Source organism: Camelina sativa, chromosome 7 (genome assembly GCF_030686135.1).
Source record: "Camelina sativa cultivar CO46 ecotype springtype chromosome 7, ASM3068613v1".
NCBI lineage: Eukaryota > Viridiplantae > Streptophyta > Magnoliopsida > Brassicales > Brassicaceae > Camelina > Camelina sativa.
The window spans coordinates 7,232,964-7,256,157 of NC_141886.1; the positions used below are offsets into that span (position 1 = coordinate 7,232,964).

Genomic DNA, 23,194 nt, shown 5'->3' on the forward strand with positions numbered 1-23,194 from the left:
CCGAACATTAAACCACTAATTCTCTCTCTCATCCTTGCCCTCCTCTCCCTCTACCAATCACCAAACCACCGAAACGGTGCTCTACAAACCGGATACGTCAGCTTATAAAAACACCACGAATCTATACACTCCACGTGGAAAACATGCTTGCATCTCACAAGAATTCTAACGACGTCGTTTACTTCAAACTCCTCCAAACAAATCACGCACACGTCAGCTTTAACTCCATCGCCGTCACCGCCGTCTCCTCTGCCGCATTTCGTGAGTCTCACGGCGGGAGGTAACGGCTCTCCGGCTTCTTCATCTCCGATCTCTTCCTTCGGTAGCTTCGGGTACATAACGAAGCAGAGGATAATGATCGAGCCGTAGAAGAGAACGATGGAGAAGATACATAAAAGACTCAACGCTATTGATTCGGATTCTGTAACCACCGCCGTCATATCCGGCGACGAAGCAGCCACCACGTAATCAACACAACGACTTGATTCCATATTAATTTAAATTGAAGATTCTACGAAATGAATTTAAATTTGAGGATGCAAATATAGTGATGTTCTTAGATACGGATTTTGATTGTTAGATTAGTGTGATGTGAAAAAAACTGAATAAACGCAACTTTGGTTATTGTTTTGTGGAGAGAGAGGTGGCGGGAGGGGATTAAGTGGAGAATATCCGAGTTTAAAAATTGTTAATTAGAGGTTAAGATTATTACCAGCTTATGAGTTTTGGATTAATTGTCATTAACCTTTGAGGAAACAAACTGAATTTAAATTAAGGTTTTGCGCAGTTTTATTTGTTATATCTGGAGTGTCTTTCAGTTACTAATTTGCTTTATTGATCCCAATTTTTTTTGTTTACATCTATTTTAGACTGTGTTAGATTAGTTCTCTTGCTATCATCCATAACTGATATTGTTTGCTATTGTTAGCTATTGATAATAATCATAAAAATTAGATTATATCATATTAGACTCTATACCATTATGTTTTCTCTAAGGGTGGGCATTCGGTTTTTCGGTTTACAGTATTTTTGGTTTTATAAAATTGAAACCATATAGAAACTATATGTATATCGGTTTGGTTATGGTTCGGTTTTTACGGTTTTACGGTTTATCGATTTGTTTTAAAAATCTCCGCCTAGCACCGATTACGCCCCGTAAAATCGCTAGGCCCACCCTCTCCGTCTTGATTAATGACTAATCCCCGCCTAGCATCGATTATCTAATTATGTCCGTTTAATTTGATTATAATCTGTCTACTCCGATTACTTTCCGTTTAATTTTGTATATACCAATTATTTGTGGAACCAAATATAAATCAAATATATATATATTTTTGTTATTTAGACATTTAAATTAAGAGTTTATGATGTTTTACAATAACTAATGTACAAAATTTTAATAAAAATCATTTCATTTTCTTTTAAAATTATGTTTTATGTGTTTACCGTAATTTTAAAGACAATAATATAGTTTTATATTTTATTTGATATTTGTTTTTAACATAAACAGAATTATTCATATATTTAATACTATATATTTGTATTTTATTATTAATTTAATAAATAACCCTAAAACTAGTCCCCGATTAATTCCCGTTTAATCTCCGATTTTTTCGCTAGGCGCTAGACCCACACCGACCGCCCGACTATCGCCTAGCGATTTCTAAAACAGGGGTTTTATTAAAAGTAAAACCATATAAAAACCATATGTATGGCAGTTCTGTTTGAGTTCGGTTTGGTTATAGATTATTCCATATTTTACATAGAAAGTTAAGTTTGTTACATAAGATAAATAGAAAGAGAAATATATATTAACCAATAAGTTATACATAATTTAAAATAATAAAATCTAAATCTAGTTTTAGAAACTCAAAACTTCTAAGTAAAATCCAAAAAAAAAACAATTCAAATAATTATAAATACAATACAAAATGGCACATATATAATAATTATATATAGATATTTCAAATATTCGTCAAAACTAAAATGATCATTCTGTTTTATGGTTTTTAACCAAACAAGACCTAAACTATTTGGTTAATAAATTTGACAACCAAATGAATTTTTAGACGAGATTATAATCAAACCATTTATTTCGGTTTGATTCGGTTTGATTTTTTGGATTACAGTTGTGAATTATTATTGGCTTGACATTTGTCAAATATTCTAACTATCCAAGAGCTATTAGTATTTTCTATCCCTTTTTTTTTTCGTTTGTCTCTCTCACAATCTTGAGAAATTATTACAACCTTCCACCATATCATAGAATTTTTATGGTATTTATCCATACAGGCTGTATTTACCGTATACACTTTGTTGGGGTTATATTTTGACATTTTGTAAACCTTGTGACAAACAAATTAAAAATAATAAATTACAGAAGAAATGAGGGACGTAAATGTAAAAACAAAAGTCGGTTTCCCAATCTTTATAATATTGACTTTTTAATCTTTCCCTTTTTTCGCCTCTCTTCATCAATCAGAGAGCGGACCAAAGAGCACCGGCGAAATAAAAATCCAACCTTTTCTGTCATCCATCTCTCTCCGTCGCTTCTTCCTAACGTATCTGGTAAACCATTTATTCTCTTTCTTTCGTTAGGATCTTAATTTACATCGGAACCCTATGATCTATCTTCTTTAATCGTCAGATTCGTATCTAGGTCATTGGGGATTGAAAAAACCCTAGCTTTACTGTTTAATCTGGTTAGATTTGGGTTATCCTTCATTGGAATCGATTGAATTGTATTGCGGAGATATTGATTTTGTCTCGTTTTTTGGTATTTAGGTTAGGTTTTGTGAAGTTTTTTGGTTTTCTAGGGATTCGAAAAGATGCCGGCGACAGCAGGAAGGGTGCGTATGCCCGCAAACAATAGGGTGCATAGTAGTGCAGCGCTTCAGACTCACGGTATATGGCAGAGTGCGATTGGTTATGATCCTTATGCACCAACTAGTAAAGAAGAGCCCAAGACTACTCAGCAGAAGACCGAAGATCCCGAGAACTCTTACGCTAGTTTCCAGGGTCTTTTGGCGCTTGCGAGGATCACTGGTTCCAATAACGATGAGGCTCGTGGGTCTTGTAAGAAGTGTGGTCGTGTTGGGCACTTGACGTTTCAGTGTAGGAACTTCTTGAGTACTAAGGAGGATAAGGAGAAGGATCCTGCTGCGATTGAAGCTGCTGTTTTGTCCGGGTTGGAGAAGATTAGGAAGAGTGTTGGGAAAGGAGGTGAGGTGGAGGAGGAGAGTAGTGAAGAGGAAGAGGAGAGTGAGAGTTCTGATTCTGATGTTGATTCTGAGATGGAGAGGATTATAGCTGAGAGGTATGGGAAGAAGAAGAGTGGGAGTGTTAAGAAGACGAGTTCGGCGAGGAAGAAGAAGAAGAAGCGTGTTTCTGATGAGTCTGATTCTGATTCGGATTCTGGAGATAGGAAGAGAAGGCGGAGGTCTAAGAAGAAGAGGAGAGCACATAAGAGAAGGAGTGTGAGTGAGTCTGAGGATGAGGAGGAAGAGGGAAGGAGTAAGAGGAGAAAGGAGAGGAGGGGAAGGAAGAGAGATGAGGATGATTCTGATGAGTCTGAGGATGAAGATGATAGACGTGTGAAGAGGAAGAGTAGAAAGGAGAAGAGGAGAAGGAGAAGCCGTCGTAATCATTCTGATGATTCTGATTCAGAGTCCTCTGAGGACGATAGAAGGCAGAAGCGTAGGAACAAAGTCGCAGCTTCTTCTGACTCTGAGGCCATTGTTTCGGGCGATGATGATTCACGCGTTGGAAGAGGTTCGTCTAAGAGGTATGAGAAGAAGAGCAGGAGACGCCATCACAGGAAAGAGTGAAAAGTAAGATTGATCTCTATGAACCTTTTTCTTCACTCTCCATTGCCCTCTATCAATCTTATTATCTTATGTACAATAATGAACATGTCTTGTATGGGATTTGAATTTGCAATGCATACTCTTGTTTGGTCTTTGTTTGTTTCAAGCATGTGAGAGATACTACTGGTGTTGTGATTGTTGTAACTCTTTTCTACTCTATTGCTTCAAGACTGATCTAAGAATTGATTGGTTGTTTTTAAAGTTCCGATATTTACGTTATTATTACCGATACTCACGTCGGCAAGGTAGAGCTCACGTCGGCAAGTGTCGCTGTGGAGAGATCACGAGACTCGTGGGATGAAATTGGCATGGCTCTAGAGTAAGAGGGCAGATTGGTCTTTCACTGAGCTCGAGTTTCATGGCTCAATTCATACAATATCTACTCGTGGGTCCTTGTTTATCTCTTCTCCACCGCTGAGCCAAAGTTAAGATATCCACCGTTAAAGTTAAAGCCACTTTATATATCCCAAGAAAATAGGTGACCTTGTTACAGAGCAAGATCAGAGAGAAAAATATCCCAAAACCAAAAAAAACAAAACAGAGGAAGAAGAAGAAGAAGAAGAGAAGATGCCTTCAAGCACATTCTCCGGGACCGTGAGCACGCCGAAGCTTTCGGTGGCTGTTGACATGGGAAACCCTTTTCTCAATCTCACCGTCGATGCTTTCCTCAAGATCGGAGCTGTATGACTAACTAATCTCTCTCCTTCTATTGGATGGATCATTTTGTTGTTCTTTATCTCTCATTGTTTTTATATTTGATGGGTTTAGGTTGGAGTCACTAAATCTATTGCAGAAGATACTTACAAGGCCATCGACAAAGGTAAGCCCTCAACATTCTCAAACACACATTAGTGTTCATGTTCTGTCTATGTTTGTTACAAAAGCTTACTGTTGTGGTTTGGTGAATTTGATGAACACTTTTACTAAAAGATTCCTAAGACAATCTTCTGTATATAATTAGGAACATTAATTATATCTAGAACACTTGAACACATTGTGATGGATCTGTTTTTTTTTTTTTTTGTGCTTATCATTACTACTTTTGTTTGTTGGAGCTGCAAAATACCATATTTTACTCCATGGTTCATTTATTGTAGGGAGTCTCTCCAAGAACACTTTGGAGAATGCGGTGAGTGTCACTTTACTGCATCAAATCTATGTTTGTAGAAATGTGTCGCTTTTTAAAGTTTTAGTTTCTGAAGATTCTGCTAAACATTGTTGCAGCTTAAGAAGTTGTGCGCAGAAGGTATTTACTGGGGTAAGTTAGTTTCTAGATTCATTGTTTTTCATCACTGATTTATGTTGAGAGTAAGTTTTAAGATTTTCTATATATGAATATGATCAGGAGCTGCGGCTGGAGTTTATGTTGGGACAGAGTATGGTATCGAACGTGTTCGTGGCACCAGAGATTGGGTACTACTAACTTATACATTTCACACTCTTTTCAATGCTCTTAACATTTTTGCTATAAGATTTTTTGCAAAACTGATTGGTTTGAGTGTTTGTTGTCAGAAAAACGCAATGTTAGCAGGCGCCGCGACAGGAGCAGTGCTCTCTGCGGCTGGCAAGAAAGGCAAAGACACTGTTGTGATCGATGCCATTCTCGGTGGCGCGCTTGCTACCGCTTCTCAGTTCCTTAACAATCATTATTTCTATTGATTTTCTTCACATCTTCTTATAGGGACCAATTTGGTTTTCCAAAGTTTGGTTCATATGGTGGATGGATTCCCTTTGTCGACTCTTTACTCTTTCAATAAAAAAACAATGTAGTGTTTTCTGAATGAATGAATACATTTTGAGTATTGTGAACGTTAATTTGCGCAATTTAAGCTTATTTTAAAATATGAGAAATGCATAAAAATAAATGAATATTTTGTATAGAAAGTAGCAAATGATTTGTGGTTTCTATAAAACTCTCTGGTGTACTCAAAAGTCTCAAACGAGTTGTCCAATGTGTGTACTTAACTTATCATTACAGCAAAACAGAGCGAATAATTAAAGTTTAAAGTCTTTATTGTTTCATTGCATATGATTTATTTACGAGGAGATTAGCTAAAACATGATTGGGCTTTTGATGAATGGGATTTAGAATTTCAATTTTGGGCCTTAATGTTGAAGTCTCAACCTTGTTTTCGCGTTTCGACCCGACTCTTAGTTAGTTTATTTTCATCTCTATACATTTCACATTTTCACTTATAAAATAAGTCTTCGCGCAAATTTTCTAATACATATAGAAGTTCATCAAATTTTCTAATACATATAGAAGTTTACAATTTAAAAGTTTTTTTTTTTTAAATGATATACGAAGTTGTTGGAGAGTGTCTCTTGGTGTGTGTTACATCATGTATAATACATGCATGTAAGTATTAGTGGAGAAAAATGGTGGTGGAAATGAAAGTGACAATGCTGTCTGCAACAAATTCTCAAGGATCTATGTTTGCTTAATGGATACCATCTCTACCTCTCTCTTTCTCTACCACTTTCCACCTCATGCAATACTTCTCATTCAACCAATCTTCTAACACTACTACATCATAATCATTCAGCTTAATCCCATTGTCTACAATGAAATTTCATTTTATGCATGATGTAAATAAAAGAAAATACTAATATATAGTCTATACATATCTTATTCAAGATCTAAAGTTATCTATAGGATCAATCAAAATGGCTATTCTAAATTTTCTCGAGTTCGTGCTTCACTTGTTTGGGTCAATCAAACATGCATTAAAATATTCGTAAAATATAATAATGACAATGTGAGAATAAAATGAAACGTAATAATAGTTTCAAAATTTAGGAGAGTAACATGTATATTCCATATACTTCCATAATAGGTGAACTGCAGAAGTGGGTTGAAGATGAGTCAAGACAACAATACTCCAGTGCCAGCAAAGCCATAAAGATCCACCAAATCAATAAAACTGACACAAAAGACCCACTTCTCTTATTATTCTTACGAACTAATTAATCCCCCACCATTAAGGTCCACTAATCCAATTCTTTATTCGTTTCATAAAGTCAAAAATTATTAAGAAGCAAATTAGTAATTTATCTCTTCTTTAGTTTCTTCCAACTAATAAAAGTTTTGAAGGTCAATGATGCATGCAACAAGGAGTCTTTATTTTACTTTCTTCATGCATGTTTTATTAATTATTTCTTCACCTTCAAGTGTTATATACATATATTATTCTGCATGTTTTCTGAAATTTTATTGAAATTCTAATACAATCTAGAAGTTGAAATTTATAGCATTGACTTCTAATACTCAATAATTGTATTTGCCAGAACATCTCCAGGGATTTTTATAAGGTTTGAAAATAAATTCCAAAACATTAAATATTTTTCCTAAGGTATCCTAATGAAAAATGTTATCATGGCATTATATTTTAAAATGGAAGCATACATGGCCAAGGAATGGAGGGTTCTCCACTTGCAATATTACAAATGATGATGAACCATGAATTATCAAGTGTTATTAAGATAAATGATTATTAAAGTTGAAAAAAAACATTTGTATTAATTAACTATATCTTATAAACAAATCTCAACCTTAAAAACCTAATATGCTTTTCTTTTAATAATTAATCAAAAGCAAATGCGCAAGTTGGATATGTCTCCACTTATCTTTTCATGTTATTTTTTTTTTGTCAACATGTTTAAATATACATTTGGGTGTTTTTATTTTTTTGTCTTTGAAGTATGAACGTAATTACATTATTTAATAAGGGAAGACCCACTCATCCTTATACTATATTTTCTTGAATTCTTTATGCCTAATGATAAATGTATTTGACATTTTATTCCATCATTGAAACTTGCCCCTGAGTTACCACGTGTCTACTAAGTTTGATTTAACTCTAAAACGTCGAGAGGATTGTAGTAGATCTTGATTATTTACCAAAGCACTATTTGAGAATTAATTAATGAGTTCGAAACATTTGCGCAAGACAACAAATGATTTGTTTGCACTCTTCGCATGCATCATTTTGTGGATTACCTTCTCAGTATTCCTATAAGACGATTTGACACCATTTCTTATATGGCAACGCCTCAACCAATATAGAAGAAAATTCAACTTTATATTTGTAATATATATAAATTTATTTTGTGACCAAGTCATAGTCTCACCATCTAGCTCTGCATTTTCCAAACGATACATAAGAAAGCAAAAATAGTGGACTTTGAAGGGAACACTTATTCAAACTAATAAAATTTCTACTGCGTTCAGGGAACACTAGCTAGGAAACATATTTATTTGTTCACAACAGAGAAACACTATTTATAGTAAAAAAGAAAAGGGTAGGAAACATGATATTTTGTTTTTGGTAGGACAGGAACATGATATTTTTATACTCATTTTATTAAGTTTTAGGCAGAAGTCTCTAATATCTTCGTATAGAAAACCTTATTTTTCAAAAAAAAATTTGATCATTCCTTTTTGTGTTGGCGAATTCCATGCCTAAAGGATATACATAAAACATACCATAATACATAAAACATAATACATATACCATAATACCATATGTAAGCAGACCAAACCTGAAAATAGATGTTTGGTTGATTAACTATTTTCAGTGAATCATAAAAGTATAATGTTGATCCCATAAGATTTGATATATATATGAACAGAATCACAGCATATATGTGGAGAACAACTAACATATTAGTGTTATCCATTTCACTACCAATGCTCACTTTCTTTTATAAAAGGTGGTTTTGTAATAGATTTTTCAGATTCGTGTCCAATATACATCTGTAACATCCGCGAACCGAAATCCCGGTTTAGGGATTGCATCGGTCGATGCAGATGGTGCATCGGTCGATGCATGTTCAATTCTCTGCGTGTTGGCTTAAGTGAAACGCTGCATTTTGGGCAAAGGGGGAAGGAAAAAACCCTTACTCGTTTCTTTTGTCTCATTAGTCGACTTTGGCCGCTTTTGAGAGAAACAAAAGAGAGAAAGAGTGTTCTTGGTGTTCTTGGAGATTTCTGGGGATTTGGGGTTGTTCCTGTAGAGATCTGTAGCTGGGATCGTTGTAGGAGCTTCCTAGGAGCGTTGTTTTGCTTGTTTGAGGTTCAGTTTCGTCTTGGGAAAGGTAAGTGCAGGACCATGGCTTATCTAAGCTAGAGAACTCTTTAATCTGCTTGTTATGTGTTGTTAGACTTGTTAGATCGTTATTTGGGACGTTAGGAAGCTTTCTTGTGGCTTGGGATCGAGTTTTGTGGTTGCAGGACGAAGATCCGGTGAGAAGCTTCGGGGAAAACACGATGCTCGGCATTACATCGGTCGACGCATATCTTGCGTCGGTCGATGCAAGTGCGAGGACGACGCGTAAAACTTTAGGGTTTTCGTGTTATGTCGAGCATGCGTCGGTCGATGCAGTGCGAGTGTCGGTCGATGCAAGTGTGACTTGCATCGGTCGATGCAAGTGTGACTTGCATCGGTCGATGCAAGTGTGACTTGCATCGGTCGATGCAACCTTTGTGTCGGTCGATGCATCCCCATGTGGTGTCGGTCGATGCATGTTGGTGTCGGTCGATGCAGAGTCCTGGTTTGTTTTTTGTTGTTTGTTGATTGTTGTTTGATGGTTAGAGATGACTCTATTGCTTGTGTGTATAGCCCAGTAGATGGGAGGATTGTCTTATTGAGTGTTTATTAAATACTCATGCATTGCAATATGTATTTGTGGTGCAGGTAAAGGCAAAGTGTGATCGTGGAATCAAGGCAATGAAGAGGAGGAGGTTCTAGGGACTCGGTTTGATGTTGTCTGGCATTGCTAGATTGCTAGAGTTGGGTCATTAGAACATTGCTAGGTTGCTAGTTCTATGTTTCCTGTTGTTTGATTATTGGATATTGTTGATGTCATATTTATTGGTTATATTATTGGATATTATTAGATATTGATATTGGTTATTCCGCTGATGATTGTGATTGTGGTTAGGTGGCTAGTGGGTATGAGACCACTAGTTGTAGTTTATTTATTATTATATTATTATTTATTATTTATTATTTAAAAAAAATGGGTCGGGTCGTTTCAACATCGAGAATCTTAACTTTAACTACTTAGATAGAACTGAAATTTGGGGTTTAGCATGCAAAAAACTCGTGTTTTGAGTTAGATAGTTTTCCGATCTTATTACGTTACCTAAATTTTTTTGTTCCATACTTTATAAAAAATAATTCAATTAAATTTTTGTTAATTAAATGATTTATTCTCTAACGAAACTTACTTTTTATATAAAAAAATAGTTTTGTAACGGACATGATTAGCTTTAATATTTCTATAGAACTGAAATTTGGGAGTTAACATGCAAAGAACTCGTGTTTGAGTAGTACATAGTTTTCCGATCTTATTACGTTACCTAAAATTCTCATTCCATATTTTATCAAAAATTATGTAATTAATTTTTTGCATTTTAAACTATTTGTTCTTGCACTCGATGCACGAGTCAACACTAAGACTATCTAAACCAGTTTCACATTTTATTTGTTAAGACCTAAAAATTAAGAGGATTGAATTTGTAGTGGATATTTTCAAATATGTTACAATCCATCTCAATTTTTTTTTAATAATGATACAAACTCAAGCCTATTTAGAAGCCTGCTACCAAAATGGAATTCCTAGGTCGATAACTTTCATGAAAAAGCAGAATTCCGTTGGACCAAAGTAATAGTGCACACGGACCACACGGCTTTGAAATACTTATTGGCAAAGAAGGACGCGAAACCGAGACTACTTAGATGGATTCTACTTCTCCAAGAGCTTTAACCTCGAAATTCAACACATAGGCAAGAACATGAGTCAATTTAAAAATTAATGGATTACTTTTTTTGTTTCTTTAAAATTTTAATTAAATTGGATTTACAAAATTTGCTACGTGTTTTTCTCAGTTTATTTAAAACATTAATATACATTTTTCTCACTTTTTCTTTTTCTATGTTCCGGTGCAATAAAAAAAAATTCCAAAATATAACACTCAAATTTTTTTTAAGCCAAAGGTTGAAAAGATCTCAAATAGTAACGGGTTGTTGTGAAACAAACGATGCTCACTTTATTTTATAAAAGGTGGTTTTGTAACAGTTATATCAGAATCGTGTCTAATATACATCGAGAATCTTAACTTTAAATATTTACATAGATAGTTTTTCGATCTTATTAAGTTATCTAAATTTTTTTGTTCCATACTTTATCAAAAATAATTCAATTAAATATTTGTTATTTAAATTATTTATTCTCTAACGATGCTTACTTTTTACATTAAAAAGATTTTCGTAACGGACATGTATTAGCTTTAATATTTATATATAACTGAAATTTGGGAGTTAGCATGCAAAGAACTCTTGTTCGAGTAGTAAATACTTTTCCAATCTTATTATGTTACCTAAAATTCTCATTCCATATTTTATCAAAAATTATTTGATTCATTTTTTATTATTTAAACTATTTGTTCTTGCACTCGATGCACATGTCAACCCCAAGACTATCCAAACCAGTTTCTCATTTTATTTGTTAAGACCTACAAATTAAGAGGATTGAATTTGCAGTGGATAATTTAAAATATTTTAACATTCATCTCAATTTATAATAATGATACAAACTTTTAAGCCCAAAATTAACCACTTAGACAAGAACATCAGTCAACAAAAATCATTGACTTATGTTTTTTTTTGTTTTTTTGAAATTTTAATTATATTAGATTTGCATAAAATTTACTACGTTTTTCTCAGTTTATTTAAAACATTAATATACACTTTGCTCACTTTTTTTAAAATTTCCGGGGTGCAATGATTCAAAATTCCAAAATTTAACACTTCAGATTTTTTTTAAGCCAAATGTTGAAAAATCTCAACTAGTTGTGAAACAAACGATATTCACTTACTTTTATAAAGAGTGGTTTTGCAACAGATATGTCAGAATCGTGTCCAATATACATCGTGAATATTGACTTTAACTATTTACATAGAACTGAAATTTGGGGTTTAGCATGCAAGAAACTCGTATTTAAGTTAGATTATTTTCCGATTTTACGTTACCTAAAATTTTTTGTTCCATACTTTATCAAAATAATTCACACTTGGTGGTACTCAACATGTGAAACGTGAATCGGAAAGTCCTTTGAGTCCATCATTCTCAGTAGCAAGGTCATTGATTTTTTTTTTCTTTTACTAGTTCTTATAAATTAAAAGAAAAAAATATATATCTAAACTAAATAAATAAATTTAGAAAATTTAAAGGAAAATTTATGCTGAGGAAATGACATGTTCAACCACTTCAAATCAATACAATGCACGGTCAACACTAAAGACTATCCAAACCAGTTTCTCATTTTATTTGTTAAGACCTAAAAATTAAGAGGATTGAATTTGGAGTGGATATTTTCAAATATGTTACAGTTCATCTCAGTTTTTAAATAATGAAACAAACTTTTACCCCGAAATTCAACACTTAGACAAGAACATGAGTCAATTTAAAAGGCAATGGATTACATATTCTTTGTTTCTTCGAAATTTTAATTGAATTGGATTTGTATAAAATTTCTTACATGTTTTTCTCAATTTATTTAAAAGATTAATATACACTTTGCTCACTTTTTTGTTTAAATTTTAGGTGCAATGAATCCAAATCCCAAAATTTATTACTTGAATTTTTTTAAAGCCAAATATCGAAGAAATCTTAAATAGTAACGGGTTTTCATGAAAGAAACGATGCTCAATTTTTTTTAATATAAAAGATGGGTTTGTAACGGAGATGTCAAAATCGTATCCAATATACATCAAGAATATTGACTTTAAATATTTACATAGAACTGAAATTTGGGTTTAGCATGCAAGAAACTCGTGTTTGAGTTAGATAGTTTTCCGAACTTATTACGTTACTTAAATTTTTTTTGTTCCATTTTTTATCAAAATAATTTAATTAGATTTTTGTTAATTAAATTATTTATTCTCTTAATAATGCTTACTTTTTATATAAAAACAGATATATATTAGCTTTAAATATTTATATAGAACTAAAATTTAAGGGTTAGCATGCAAAGAACTCTTGTTCTGAGTAGTAAATAGTTTTCGAATCTTATTAAATTACCTAAAAGTTCTCATTCCATATTTTATCAAAAACTATATAATTAATTTTTTTTGTTATTTAAACTATTTGTTCTTCAACTCTTACTTGCTTTTTTCCGTCTAAATTATCAAATCAGACATAATTTGATATGTTGTTGTAAATAAAAGTATGCATGTTGCTATATGTGCAAACATAATGTGTATCATGAATCACTTCATTTTGGTCTACATCCAATCAGATCGTTAAGCAAACCAAACAAAAAAAAATGATTCAAACATTCGAATCCTGCTGGCGTGATTTAGATTAGTAATTATCACAACCTCCAACTACAATATATAAATATAAACTACCACCCACTCCAACAAAAAAAAAATCTAGCATTAGACTTTAAATAATTAATAAAAATCATTAAATATAATGTAGAGTACATTATAAGTTTTTTTTAGTTGGGAAAATATAAAATAAAAAGAAGAAATAAATAAAAGTTTCAGATTTTAAAAAATACTTATGACATAGGAGATAGTGATGGTAAGTAGTGAAGCAGATGCAGAGGGTGCGGGTGAGAGCCGAAGAGGCAGGCAAAAAAATAAAAACTCATTTGAGAGAGTTGACGAGAATTTATGAACTAACGGAAGATTCAGTAATCGTAAGACACGTGGCGAACTCTTAGATCATCATCACGTGATCCAACGGTGATCAGATGCACAACTTACGAAGTAGTCTCTCATTTATAAAAAATGTTTGTTGTTTGAAGGAAACTGTAGCTATTTTGACTTTTAATTTCTTACTATTAAAAGAAAAAAGAAAAAAGTCTTTATTTCCTTAATTGACTTTGGTATGATTTTCCACAAAATTTGAGTTTATAGTTACTAAAATTGTAAGATGATCATTTCAGTTTTCATTCCCACGCGCAATGATCTTTGTAGTATATAGGCACTAATTAATCCTTTATTATAATGAACTTTATTCATATTCTAAAATTATTTTTCATTGAATCTATTATTTAAATTACAATTACATTACATAAATTCATATACAAAATATATAATTCAAAATTTTCTTAGTTTATACAAAATATTTCAAAATATAGATTTATGCGTAGAGTTTTAAACAGATGTTAATTTTGTAATTTTTTCTTTGACAATCTTATAACATGTTATTTCATAAAACATTACTATGTAAAATTTTGAACTAAGCACATCTCCTAGGGACCTAGACGCGCTTGTTTACGAGAGTAAGTAAACAGTAATACTACAAGACACACATTTGAAAACCCCCTGAGTAAGTTCATAAAAACTCCAACCTTTTGCCTTTGCCACGAGTCAACCCTCTTCTTCGTCAAGAGACCTCGTTTGCAATTAATAAAAATAAAAATTCCCTCATTTTCATCAATTTTTTTTTTCTCCTTTTCGGATTTAACATAACGTAACAGAATAATATTATAATAATATTTTCTATTTATTTTTTTCTACTTATATTATTCTCTTCTTCCTCCTTTATAATTTTCCCACTCAAAAAAATCATTTTTCTTGCACACAAGTCAACTCTCTTTCTCTCTCTCATATCTCATCATCTTCTTCAACCTCTCTCTCTCTCTCTTACACCATGGATGAACAACTTCAATTGTAATCTAAACAAAAAAAAAACACGTTCTTTCTATCTGAATTCTCAATCCCCATAAAAAAAAAATTGTTCCTTTTTCATTTTTTTTCAGATGGGTAACGGAATCGGAAAGCTTACTAAATGTTTCACCGGCGCCGGAGAAACTCGCCGGAACATAAAAAAACCCGAGTTATCATCATCAACCCTCGAACCAGATCCTTTAGACGAAGGTTTAGGTCACTCTTTCTGCTACGTTAGACCCGACCCGACCCGTGTTTCCTCTTCTAAAGTTCACTCCGAAGAAGAAACCACCACGTTCCGTACGATCTCCGGCGCTTCCGTTAGTGCCAACGCTGCCACTCCGCTCTCCACTTCTCTATATGATCCTTACGGACACATCGACCGAGCCGCCGCGTTCGAGAGCACGACGTCGTTCGCGTCGATTCCTTTGCAGCCGATCCCGAGAAGCTCCGGTCCGATTGTACCCGGTTCGAGTCCGTTAGAGAGAGGGTTCCTTTCCGGTCCGATTGAGAGAGGTTTCATGTCCGGTCCACTTGATGGTTCTTCCGGTCCGGTTTCCGGTTCTGATCAATTTCAACGTAGCTTCTCTCACAGTTTAGCTAATAACCGGGTCGGGTCAAGAAAAGGATCTTTAGTTCGGGTTCTCCGTCGCGCAATTTCGAAGACGATTACTAGAGGACAAAACTCGATCGTTGCTCCGATCAAACCGGTTAAAGTACCCGATTGGGTATTCGGGTCGGATAAAACCCGGATCCAGAACCAGACTCAGCACCAGAACGAGAATAATCTCACTGTTAATAGTAGCTTGAATTTTAGTAGTGAAGGGAGTTTACTAGACGACGACGTTTCGTTAGAAAGCCAGAATCTTCAATGGGCACAAGGTAAAGCTGGCGAGGATCGTGTGCATGTGGTTGTATCGGAAGAACATGGATGGCTCTTCGTTGGAATCTACGATGGATTCAACGGTCCAGATGCGCCTGATTATTTACTCTCTCATTTATATCCAGCCGTTCATCGTGAGCTCAAGGGATTGTTATGGGACGATCCTAAACCGGATGCAAAATCTTCCGATGAAACCGATGTAGAGAATCGCGACTCGAGTTCTGAGGAGAAAAAGTCAAAGAACTGGGAAGAAAGTCAACGACGGTGGAGATGTGAGTGGGATCGAGAAAGGCTCGATCTTGACCGTTTACTGAAGGATCGGAGTAATGGGTCGGATCAAGATCCGGATCCGAGTTCGTCTGATGTTCTGAAAGCTTTGTCACAAGCTCTGAAGAAGACGGAAGAAGCTTACTTGGAGATTGCAGATATGATGCTCGACGAAAATCCTGAACTAGCTTTAATGGGTTCTTGTGTTTTAGTGATGTTGATGAAAGGTGAAGATGTTTATTTGATGAACGTTGGTGACAGTAGAGCTGTTCTTGGGCAAAAAGCTGAGACTGAGTATTGGATTGGGAAGATTAGACAAGATTTGGAACGTATCAATGAAGAAACAATGAATGATTTTGATGGTTGTTGTGATGATGTTGAAGGAGCTAGTTTGGTTCCTAATTTATCAGCTTTTCAACTTACTGTTGATCATAGCACAAATGTAGAAGAGGTAAGAGAGGAGGAACACTAATGCAGTCATTTAATCGAAGTGTTGATGGTGTTTTTAGCTTAATGAAAGTCTTGTTTTTTGTTGTTGTTGTTGTTGTTCAGGAAGTTGATAGGATTAGAAAGGAGCATCCTGATGATGCAACCGCGGTGACTAATGAACGTGTTAAAGGTTCGTTGAAGGTTACAAGAGCTTTTGGCGCCGGTTTCCTCAAACAGGTATGTTTAAACATGTTTCAGTTCTTGATTCTTGGAATCTTGAATCAGAAGTTTTAACTTTTGGGATCATATTTTCATTTGCAGCCTAAATGGAATAATGCACTACTTGAGATGTTTCAAATCGATTACAAAGGGACGTCTCCTTACATCAATTGTTTGCCAGCACTTTACCATCATAGATTAGGATCCAAAGACCAGTTTCTGATACTATCCTCGGATGGTCTCTACCAATACTTCACAAACGAAGAAGCGGTTTCGGAGGTTGAACTCTTTATCACATTACAACCTGAAGGTGACCCGGCTCAGCATTTGATTCAAGAGCTTCTTTTCCGTGCTGCCAAGAAAGCTGGTAATAATCTGATACGAGATATTTGAATCAAAGTAATGGGGGGCTAGTGTAAAAATGGGATTTTAAGTTTTTTTTTTTTTTTTCCATTGATGTTTCTAGGTATGGATTTCCATGAACTGCTTGAGATACCACAAGGGGAACGGAGACGGTACCACGATGATGTTTCCATTGTAGTCATCTCTTTAGAAGGAAGAATGTGGAAATCTTGTGTATAAACCAAAACCATATAATGAACATAGAGAAAACTTAAAAAGTGTTTCTGAGATGAATATGGTTCGATGCAACTGATTAGTTTTATGAGTTTGAGTTTTAAGTGTCGATCTCACATCGAATCTAAAACCTCAGAAACTCGGGTAGACTGGTTCACTGATGTACTATTATTATATGTTAATAAACAGTAAGAAAAAGTTTTGCCTCTGGAATCAAAGCACAAGTCTCATTAAGACACACAAGTCCATGTCTTTTATCTATCTGTTTTGATTGTTTATTTGTTATCATTAATTCCGTATTCAAAAGATGAATCTAGGCTTCAAAACCAACCCTTTGACTTCGAATTTAAGACACTTAGATATATAGATTCGACATTTGTGGAAACCCTTTGCTTATTGGTCAATGCAAGCTATTGAAGTAGTTAGTGTCTTCCAACTTCTACGTGTAATAGAATAGAGAAGTAAATGTTGGAAGAAGAAGAAGAAGAAGAAGAGGAAGTGGTGGATATCAAATCTTGTCCCATTTATGAATTAAATCAGACTTCACTTAACTATCTTGCTTCCCACCAAATCTTGGCCTCTCTGTTTCTGTACTATTTCCACCAACTAAAGGCAACACAATTTTGGATCTTTCTGGTTTTAGTCCCCATTATACAATTCTCTAGTCGTGATCCACATTTTCACAATGCATAGAGATGTCGATTAAGCTGAAACAAGATTTGTAAAATGACAATTTGGAAGCTAATACGTGTTGCAGGAGTTAGCATAATATAATTCTCAAACTTAGAATAGTACTACCAGTCTATCACTTTCCAAAAAAAACAAGCGTTGTTCAAGAAATATATTTCTGTTTTAAAATTAATGTCTTAGTTTTCAATGTAACTCTTTAAAAATGTAATTAACGTTTAGTAAACTTGTTAAAAAAATTTAAATGGTGAATCAGAAAAAAAACTTTATTAACACTTTTTTTAATTTGGTGGATAACATATTCATTAACTGAGGGTTAAAACTGCTTACTTATTTGAAAATCTTCATCGATAAGATTGACAAGAGTCATTGTGTTAATTTTGCAAAGTGACGATAATTTTTCAAAACTTTACCAACCCATCTTTCATAATTTATTAAAAAAATAAGTTTTTCAATAAGGAAGATTTTTAAAAATATTTTTTTCCTATGTCACTTTTTTAAAATATCCTTTTATGGTGTCTATTTTCAAAAATACCAATTTTCTATGTATAAAACAACTACATTCTAAGTCTTAAACTCTAAATACTAAATCTAACCCTTCAAAACTATATCCTAAATGTAACATAGAGAACCCAAACCTAAAAAAAAAAATTCCAAAAATTAATTTAACATATTGTAATTGTGTAAAAGATGATAAAAATGAAAATGTTCAAAAAACAGATATTTTTGAAAAGAGTATCTAACAAATTCTCCTTTCATTAAGCATTATATTTACAAAAAATTCATTATTGCATCATTGCATCAACACTTGGTTTATTACAAATGATTAGATATGAAGTTTCACGAAAGTTTTAAAATAATGTAGGCAAAGTCATTTGTGGTGAATTTATATGTTACAGATTGACCTATCCATCAAAATATGGTGTATGTAAAATCGTTAGTTGGAGATCTGAGTATTACGGATAGAATTCCACATTGTTATGAAAACGTTCATAATAATCTTATGCGTTGTAAGTAATATATAAACACATCTCCACTAATATACATGTCGTTCATGGATCCCTCCACATCACCAAAGCTTGCATCTGCTCCCATTGCACAACCACTTCACCAAAAATTGTCTGAACGGGAGCTCCCATTGCTCGTAGGTCGTAGCTGATTACTCGAGACGATGTTGAATTTTTTGTGGAGCTCTTCACTATTGGCTACATCAGCCAACAAGAGTCTTGGATCAAAATACGGCAAAGCATGACGTGTATATTGTTTTTTTTTTAATGTATGTTTTTATTTTATGTATTATTATTGCACAAAGTTTCTATTTAGTCAACTGCAAATTATTAAATGCAAGGTTTATTTATCTCAAGTTTTAGAGTGATGCAGGCAAACCAAATCCATCGTGATTTTGTATTGTTGATGTGGATATCAGAATCAGACTAAACCGGAAGCATACCAAACTAATCAGTACATGGTATAAACTGGTCTATATGGAGCATTTTGGAGAATTTTTGCCTATAGATCCTAAATCCTAATTAAGCATAAGGCTTAAGGTTAATTATTTACCGTACCAGCAAATAATTCTAAGAGGGGTGTATTCAACTTGACATTTTAAGTGATTTGTGTAAAATTTACAAATCTTATGTTATGCAATCATGAATTTTAAAAAGTTCATTAAAATCCATTGTTATTGAATTGATGATTTAAAAATCTATTTTAAAATCCACTGTTATTCAAAACAATTTGTGGTTTTGGATTTTAATAAGTTTTTGGGATTATGGAAGATTTGAGAGGATTTGTTTAGTTAAAAATATCGAAATCCAAATCTCATGGTTTGAGGTGGGATTTGAAAGAATTTTACCATCAATCATATTAACTTCTCTAAAATCTATCAAAATTCCAAATTTCCTAAATCTCATCAAATCCTCCAAAATCATGCTTTCAATACACCCGTATAGGACCAGCTGACGTAAACGCTAATCTCTCTTACGTGACCATCGAGTATCCAAAAAATTCCTGCCTTTTCAATGTCTACAAATAACATAATCCTCACAATCTTACTAATTACATTAACACATGCCCACTAGCCACTACCCCTTCCCTACTTCAATCCAAGCAAATTATCATCAAAAACCCCAACAACATCTTGACCTGATATATAACTCTTATACGGGATAAAATAATATTTCATATGCGTAAAAGTTTAATTCTCAATGGATGATGAATATTCAAATTTATACATTTCGTAACAGAAACAACGAAAGGAATAGTACGAGTAATCTTTAGTCACTAGACCATATTATAATCCCCTTTCTAATTCATTTAAGAACGATATGTTCACAATCTTAGGTTGGTTGTATTCCTTTTCCATAATTATTCCTGAGAACTTACTCCTCCAATATATTTGGTCAATACGGAAAGGCTCAAAAGGATTATTAACTTTAACGTTTACATCATATTGTCTTTATATAGCTGAACAAGAATTAAATCTAATGATAACAATGACTAGATTGATTTCTGACAAGTGTCATCATCAATCACATAGGATCGGTGATGAAGAGCAGATAATCTGTTCTTCACCTGTCTTCGGAGCCTTGATTGTATGGAGCGTAGAACTCTTCTTTATTACCGTTGGTGACTAAAGCAGTTGACAAACTGCAGTGGGGTTCTTTTCCTTAAAAGCCCATATTGGTTTGTTGCTGGACGGAATTTGGAGTAATACTCCTTACAAAGATGTTCTCGTAAGGGACTTGGAATAAACCTTAATGAGAGTAATATAATATAAAAAAAAATATCACCAAAAAAAAATAACACAAAATAAATATGCAGAGTTGAGGTACACTCGACTTAGATTAAAAGGTAACAAGATTATAGTGAAAAATTTGGATCTATAGTTTTTATGTCAACTAATCAATTGGTTTTTATATATATATATATATATAGATATTATGTGACAGTTATTTATATATAGTTTTATATAAACATATATAATATTCGACAATTGTGTTTATATAGAGCTTATATGTTTGTATTCTAAAAATTTGGTTTATTTAAATGTAAATTTAAAATATGATTGATATTTAAAAATAAAAAAGACATAAAGTAGAGAAAAGATGAAAGAAGTAAGATAAAAACAAAAAACAAATATAAAAATTTACGGTGACAATCATATTTTGTAGAAATTTAAAAATACTTAGAGATAAGAGTTTAGGTTTTGAAATCTAGCCCTCGACATTCGGGTACTCGGGTCGGGTTCGGATAGGGATCGATCGGGTTCGGGTCTTTCAGGTAGAGGAGTTTAGGACCATTAGGGTAAATAGAAAATATCGGTTCGAATTTGGTTCGGGTCTTATTGGGTTCAGATCGGTTTGGGTCTAAAATTTTAGAACCTATAAATACCCGGAAAAAATCGGGTATCATTTGGGTTCGAGTATTTTGTACCCGATTACCCAAAATTTTACCCGATTATCCGAAATTTTTAATGCTTAATATTAAGAAAAAAACTTTAAAAATTTAAATTTTAAAAGTTTTGGTTAAATTTTTGAATATATAGCTAAACATTTCAATATAATTTTGGTTATTTTAAGTATTTTGGTCTAGAAAAAATTAATATTTTTGAATTTTAAGCTATAGTTTTGAATAACTATATTATAAATAAACCTATTATAACTAATATTTTATGTATATTATTTTATTTCCGGTATGTCGGGTACCCATTCGGTTCTCGGTTCGATCCTGGGTTCGGTTCCGGGTTTTCGGGTTTAGAAAATTAGGACCCAATAGGGTATTTTACCGGTTCCGGATTTGGATTCGGGTCCATATTTTCGGGTTGGTTCAGGTTTGGATTTTTGGTTCCGGTTTTTTTGCCCAGGCCTATTGAAATATATACCCTAGAATTAAGCCAAAAAGAAAGGTCATACATTGCAGGTAAGTCATCAATAGTTTATATCATTTCAAAAAAATTTTATTGCTGCATTTCATCCCAACTTTTTTTTTTTTTTTTTGTTCAAACAAGGATTTTCATTACTTAAGTCCTCAAAAGAGTATAGTTCATACAACCGAAAGCTAGAAAAATACAATGAAAATACAGATAGTGGTTCCACGAGTTTTCCAAATAAATGCTCAGCTTTGAAAGGCTTGCAGCGTTTGAAAGATCTATCGGGACCATAGCGAGTTCGACCATGAAGACGGGCTTCGCGAAATCCTCAACCAACAAGTGGTTATAGACAGCTCGCACAAATAATGCAACTGAGCTTTTAGAAGGGTGCTCCATGGGGGAGGCAAAGCTTTGGTTCCTAGCCGGCAAGAGAAAGTTCAAAAACAGACCCATAAGGTGCTTTAATCGTTTAGGCTCATATCTCACTGCTTTAGGTGTAGTGACAATTGGGAAACACAAATGATAAACACAAATTCATAACAAAGCAGGTGTGTCAGTAACTTTTACAATGGAAAAACAAGATCAGTAAAATGTTATACTTTGCAAATAAGCCATAAATGTAAATAAGATTTTCTATTATATAAGTATAGAGCTTTCTTGTATATCAGCTATAATGGCTCTTTTAAAATGGACATGTATTACTCAAATAAAAGAAAATTTGTGTATTCAAAGTCTTATATTAGCTAAAAAATTTATATAATGGTTCAGAGTCATATTTTATAAATAAGACCAAAAATCAATTTAAATTTGAATGAGCATTAAACTAAACTTAAGGTGAAAACTCCCATAGATTTAAAACAAGTGAAGCCTTTCTATTATCTTTGGATTGAATGGAACTCATAATTTTTTGTTTTGAAAAAACTTGACATTTTATTACGGTTAACAACCAATTTTGGTTTGGAAATTCCAGCCAATAGAAAAGCCATAAGATTCATGAGTTGAATTGGGCTGAGTTCGCAGTTTGACTCATTTTGATACTATGTAAAACAAAATGGATTTAATATTTTAGAATTTTTTTTATCAATATGTTAAAATCTCATTACTCATTCAGTTTTATCTCTAGAAAATATAAAAATAAAAAAAGAAAATTATAGATTTTGTGTTAATTTGTTTACCTCTAAAATTTCAAAAGAGTAAACTAAGGATTTTAATAGATTATTTATACATTAAAGAGTTTGTTATATATTTGATGAAATTTATAAAATTTATCAAGTGAAATAAATGGTATTAATAAGAAACTCAGTTTTTAAAAATATGGTATTTGACATTTTCTAAATTTTAATAATAAAAAATTATATGAAAATGTCAAATACCATATTTATATGTATAACATAGAAGAGTTTCTTTGTTAAATACCATATATTTCCTAACTATTCCCTGAATTATATATTTATATGTATAACAAAGAGTCAAAGACTATAATTTTTTATTATTAAAATTTAGAAAATGTGAAATACCATATTTAAAAAAATTGAGTTTCTTATTAAATACCATTTATTTCACTTGATAAATTTTATAAATTTCATTAAATAATATATATAACAAAGACTATATATAAAAAAGACCATATAACAAAGAATTATATGTATATAACAAAGGCTATAAATTTTAAGACTATATATAACAAAGACTATATGAGTCCATATAT

At 33.0% G+C, this 23,194-nt stretch overlaps 4 protein-coding genes across 4 annotated transcripts; 3 read left to right on the forward strand and 1 right to left on the reverse strand.

The window, feature by feature from the left end:
• Positions 1-21: 21 nt before the first annotated feature.
• Positions 22-605, reverse strand: LOC104700623 (RING-H2 finger protein ATL64-like). Its single transcript, XM_010416161.3, has one exon. The coding sequence runs from the start codon at positions 489-491 to the stop codon at positions 51-53; it is 441 nt and encodes a 146-aa protein (XP_010414463.2). The 5' UTR covers positions 492-605; the 3' UTR covers positions 22-50.
• A 2,223-nt stretch (positions 606-2,828) lies between these two features.
• On the forward strand, positions 2,829-4,067 carry LOC104700625 (CAX-interacting protein 4). The gene has a single exon (XM_010416163.3). It carries the CDS (start codon positions 2,829-2,831, stop codon positions 3,825-3,827), a length of 999 nt encoding a protein of 332 aa, XP_010414465.1. The 3' UTR covers positions 3,828-4,067.
• Positions 4,068-4,352: 285 nt separating this feature from the next.
• LOC104700626 (outer envelope pore protein 16-1, chloroplastic) lies at positions 4,353-5,668 on the forward strand. Its single transcript, XM_010416164.3, has 6 exons — positions 4,353-4,547; positions 4,635-4,686; positions 4,964-4,995; positions 5,091-5,124; positions 5,212-5,279; positions 5,379-5,668. Exons 1-6 carry the CDS (start codon positions 4,434-4,436, stop codon positions 5,523-5,525), a joined length of 447 nt encoding a protein of 148 aa, XP_010414466.1. The 5' UTR covers positions 4,353-4,433; the 3' UTR covers positions 5,526-5,668.
• An 8,585-nt stretch (positions 5,669-14,253) lies between these two features.
• LOC104700627 (putative protein phosphatase 2C 23) lies at positions 14,254-17,141 on the forward strand. Its single transcript, XM_010416165.3, has 4 exons — positions 14,254-16,155; positions 16,257-16,370; positions 16,455-16,719; positions 16,819-17,141. Exons 1-4 carry the CDS (start codon positions 14,647-14,649, stop codon positions 16,932-16,934), a joined length of 2,004 nt encoding a protein of 667 aa, XP_010414467.2. The 5' UTR covers positions 14,254-14,646; the 3' UTR covers positions 16,935-17,141.
• The last annotated feature ends 6,053 nt before the right edge of the window (positions 17,142-23,194 follow it).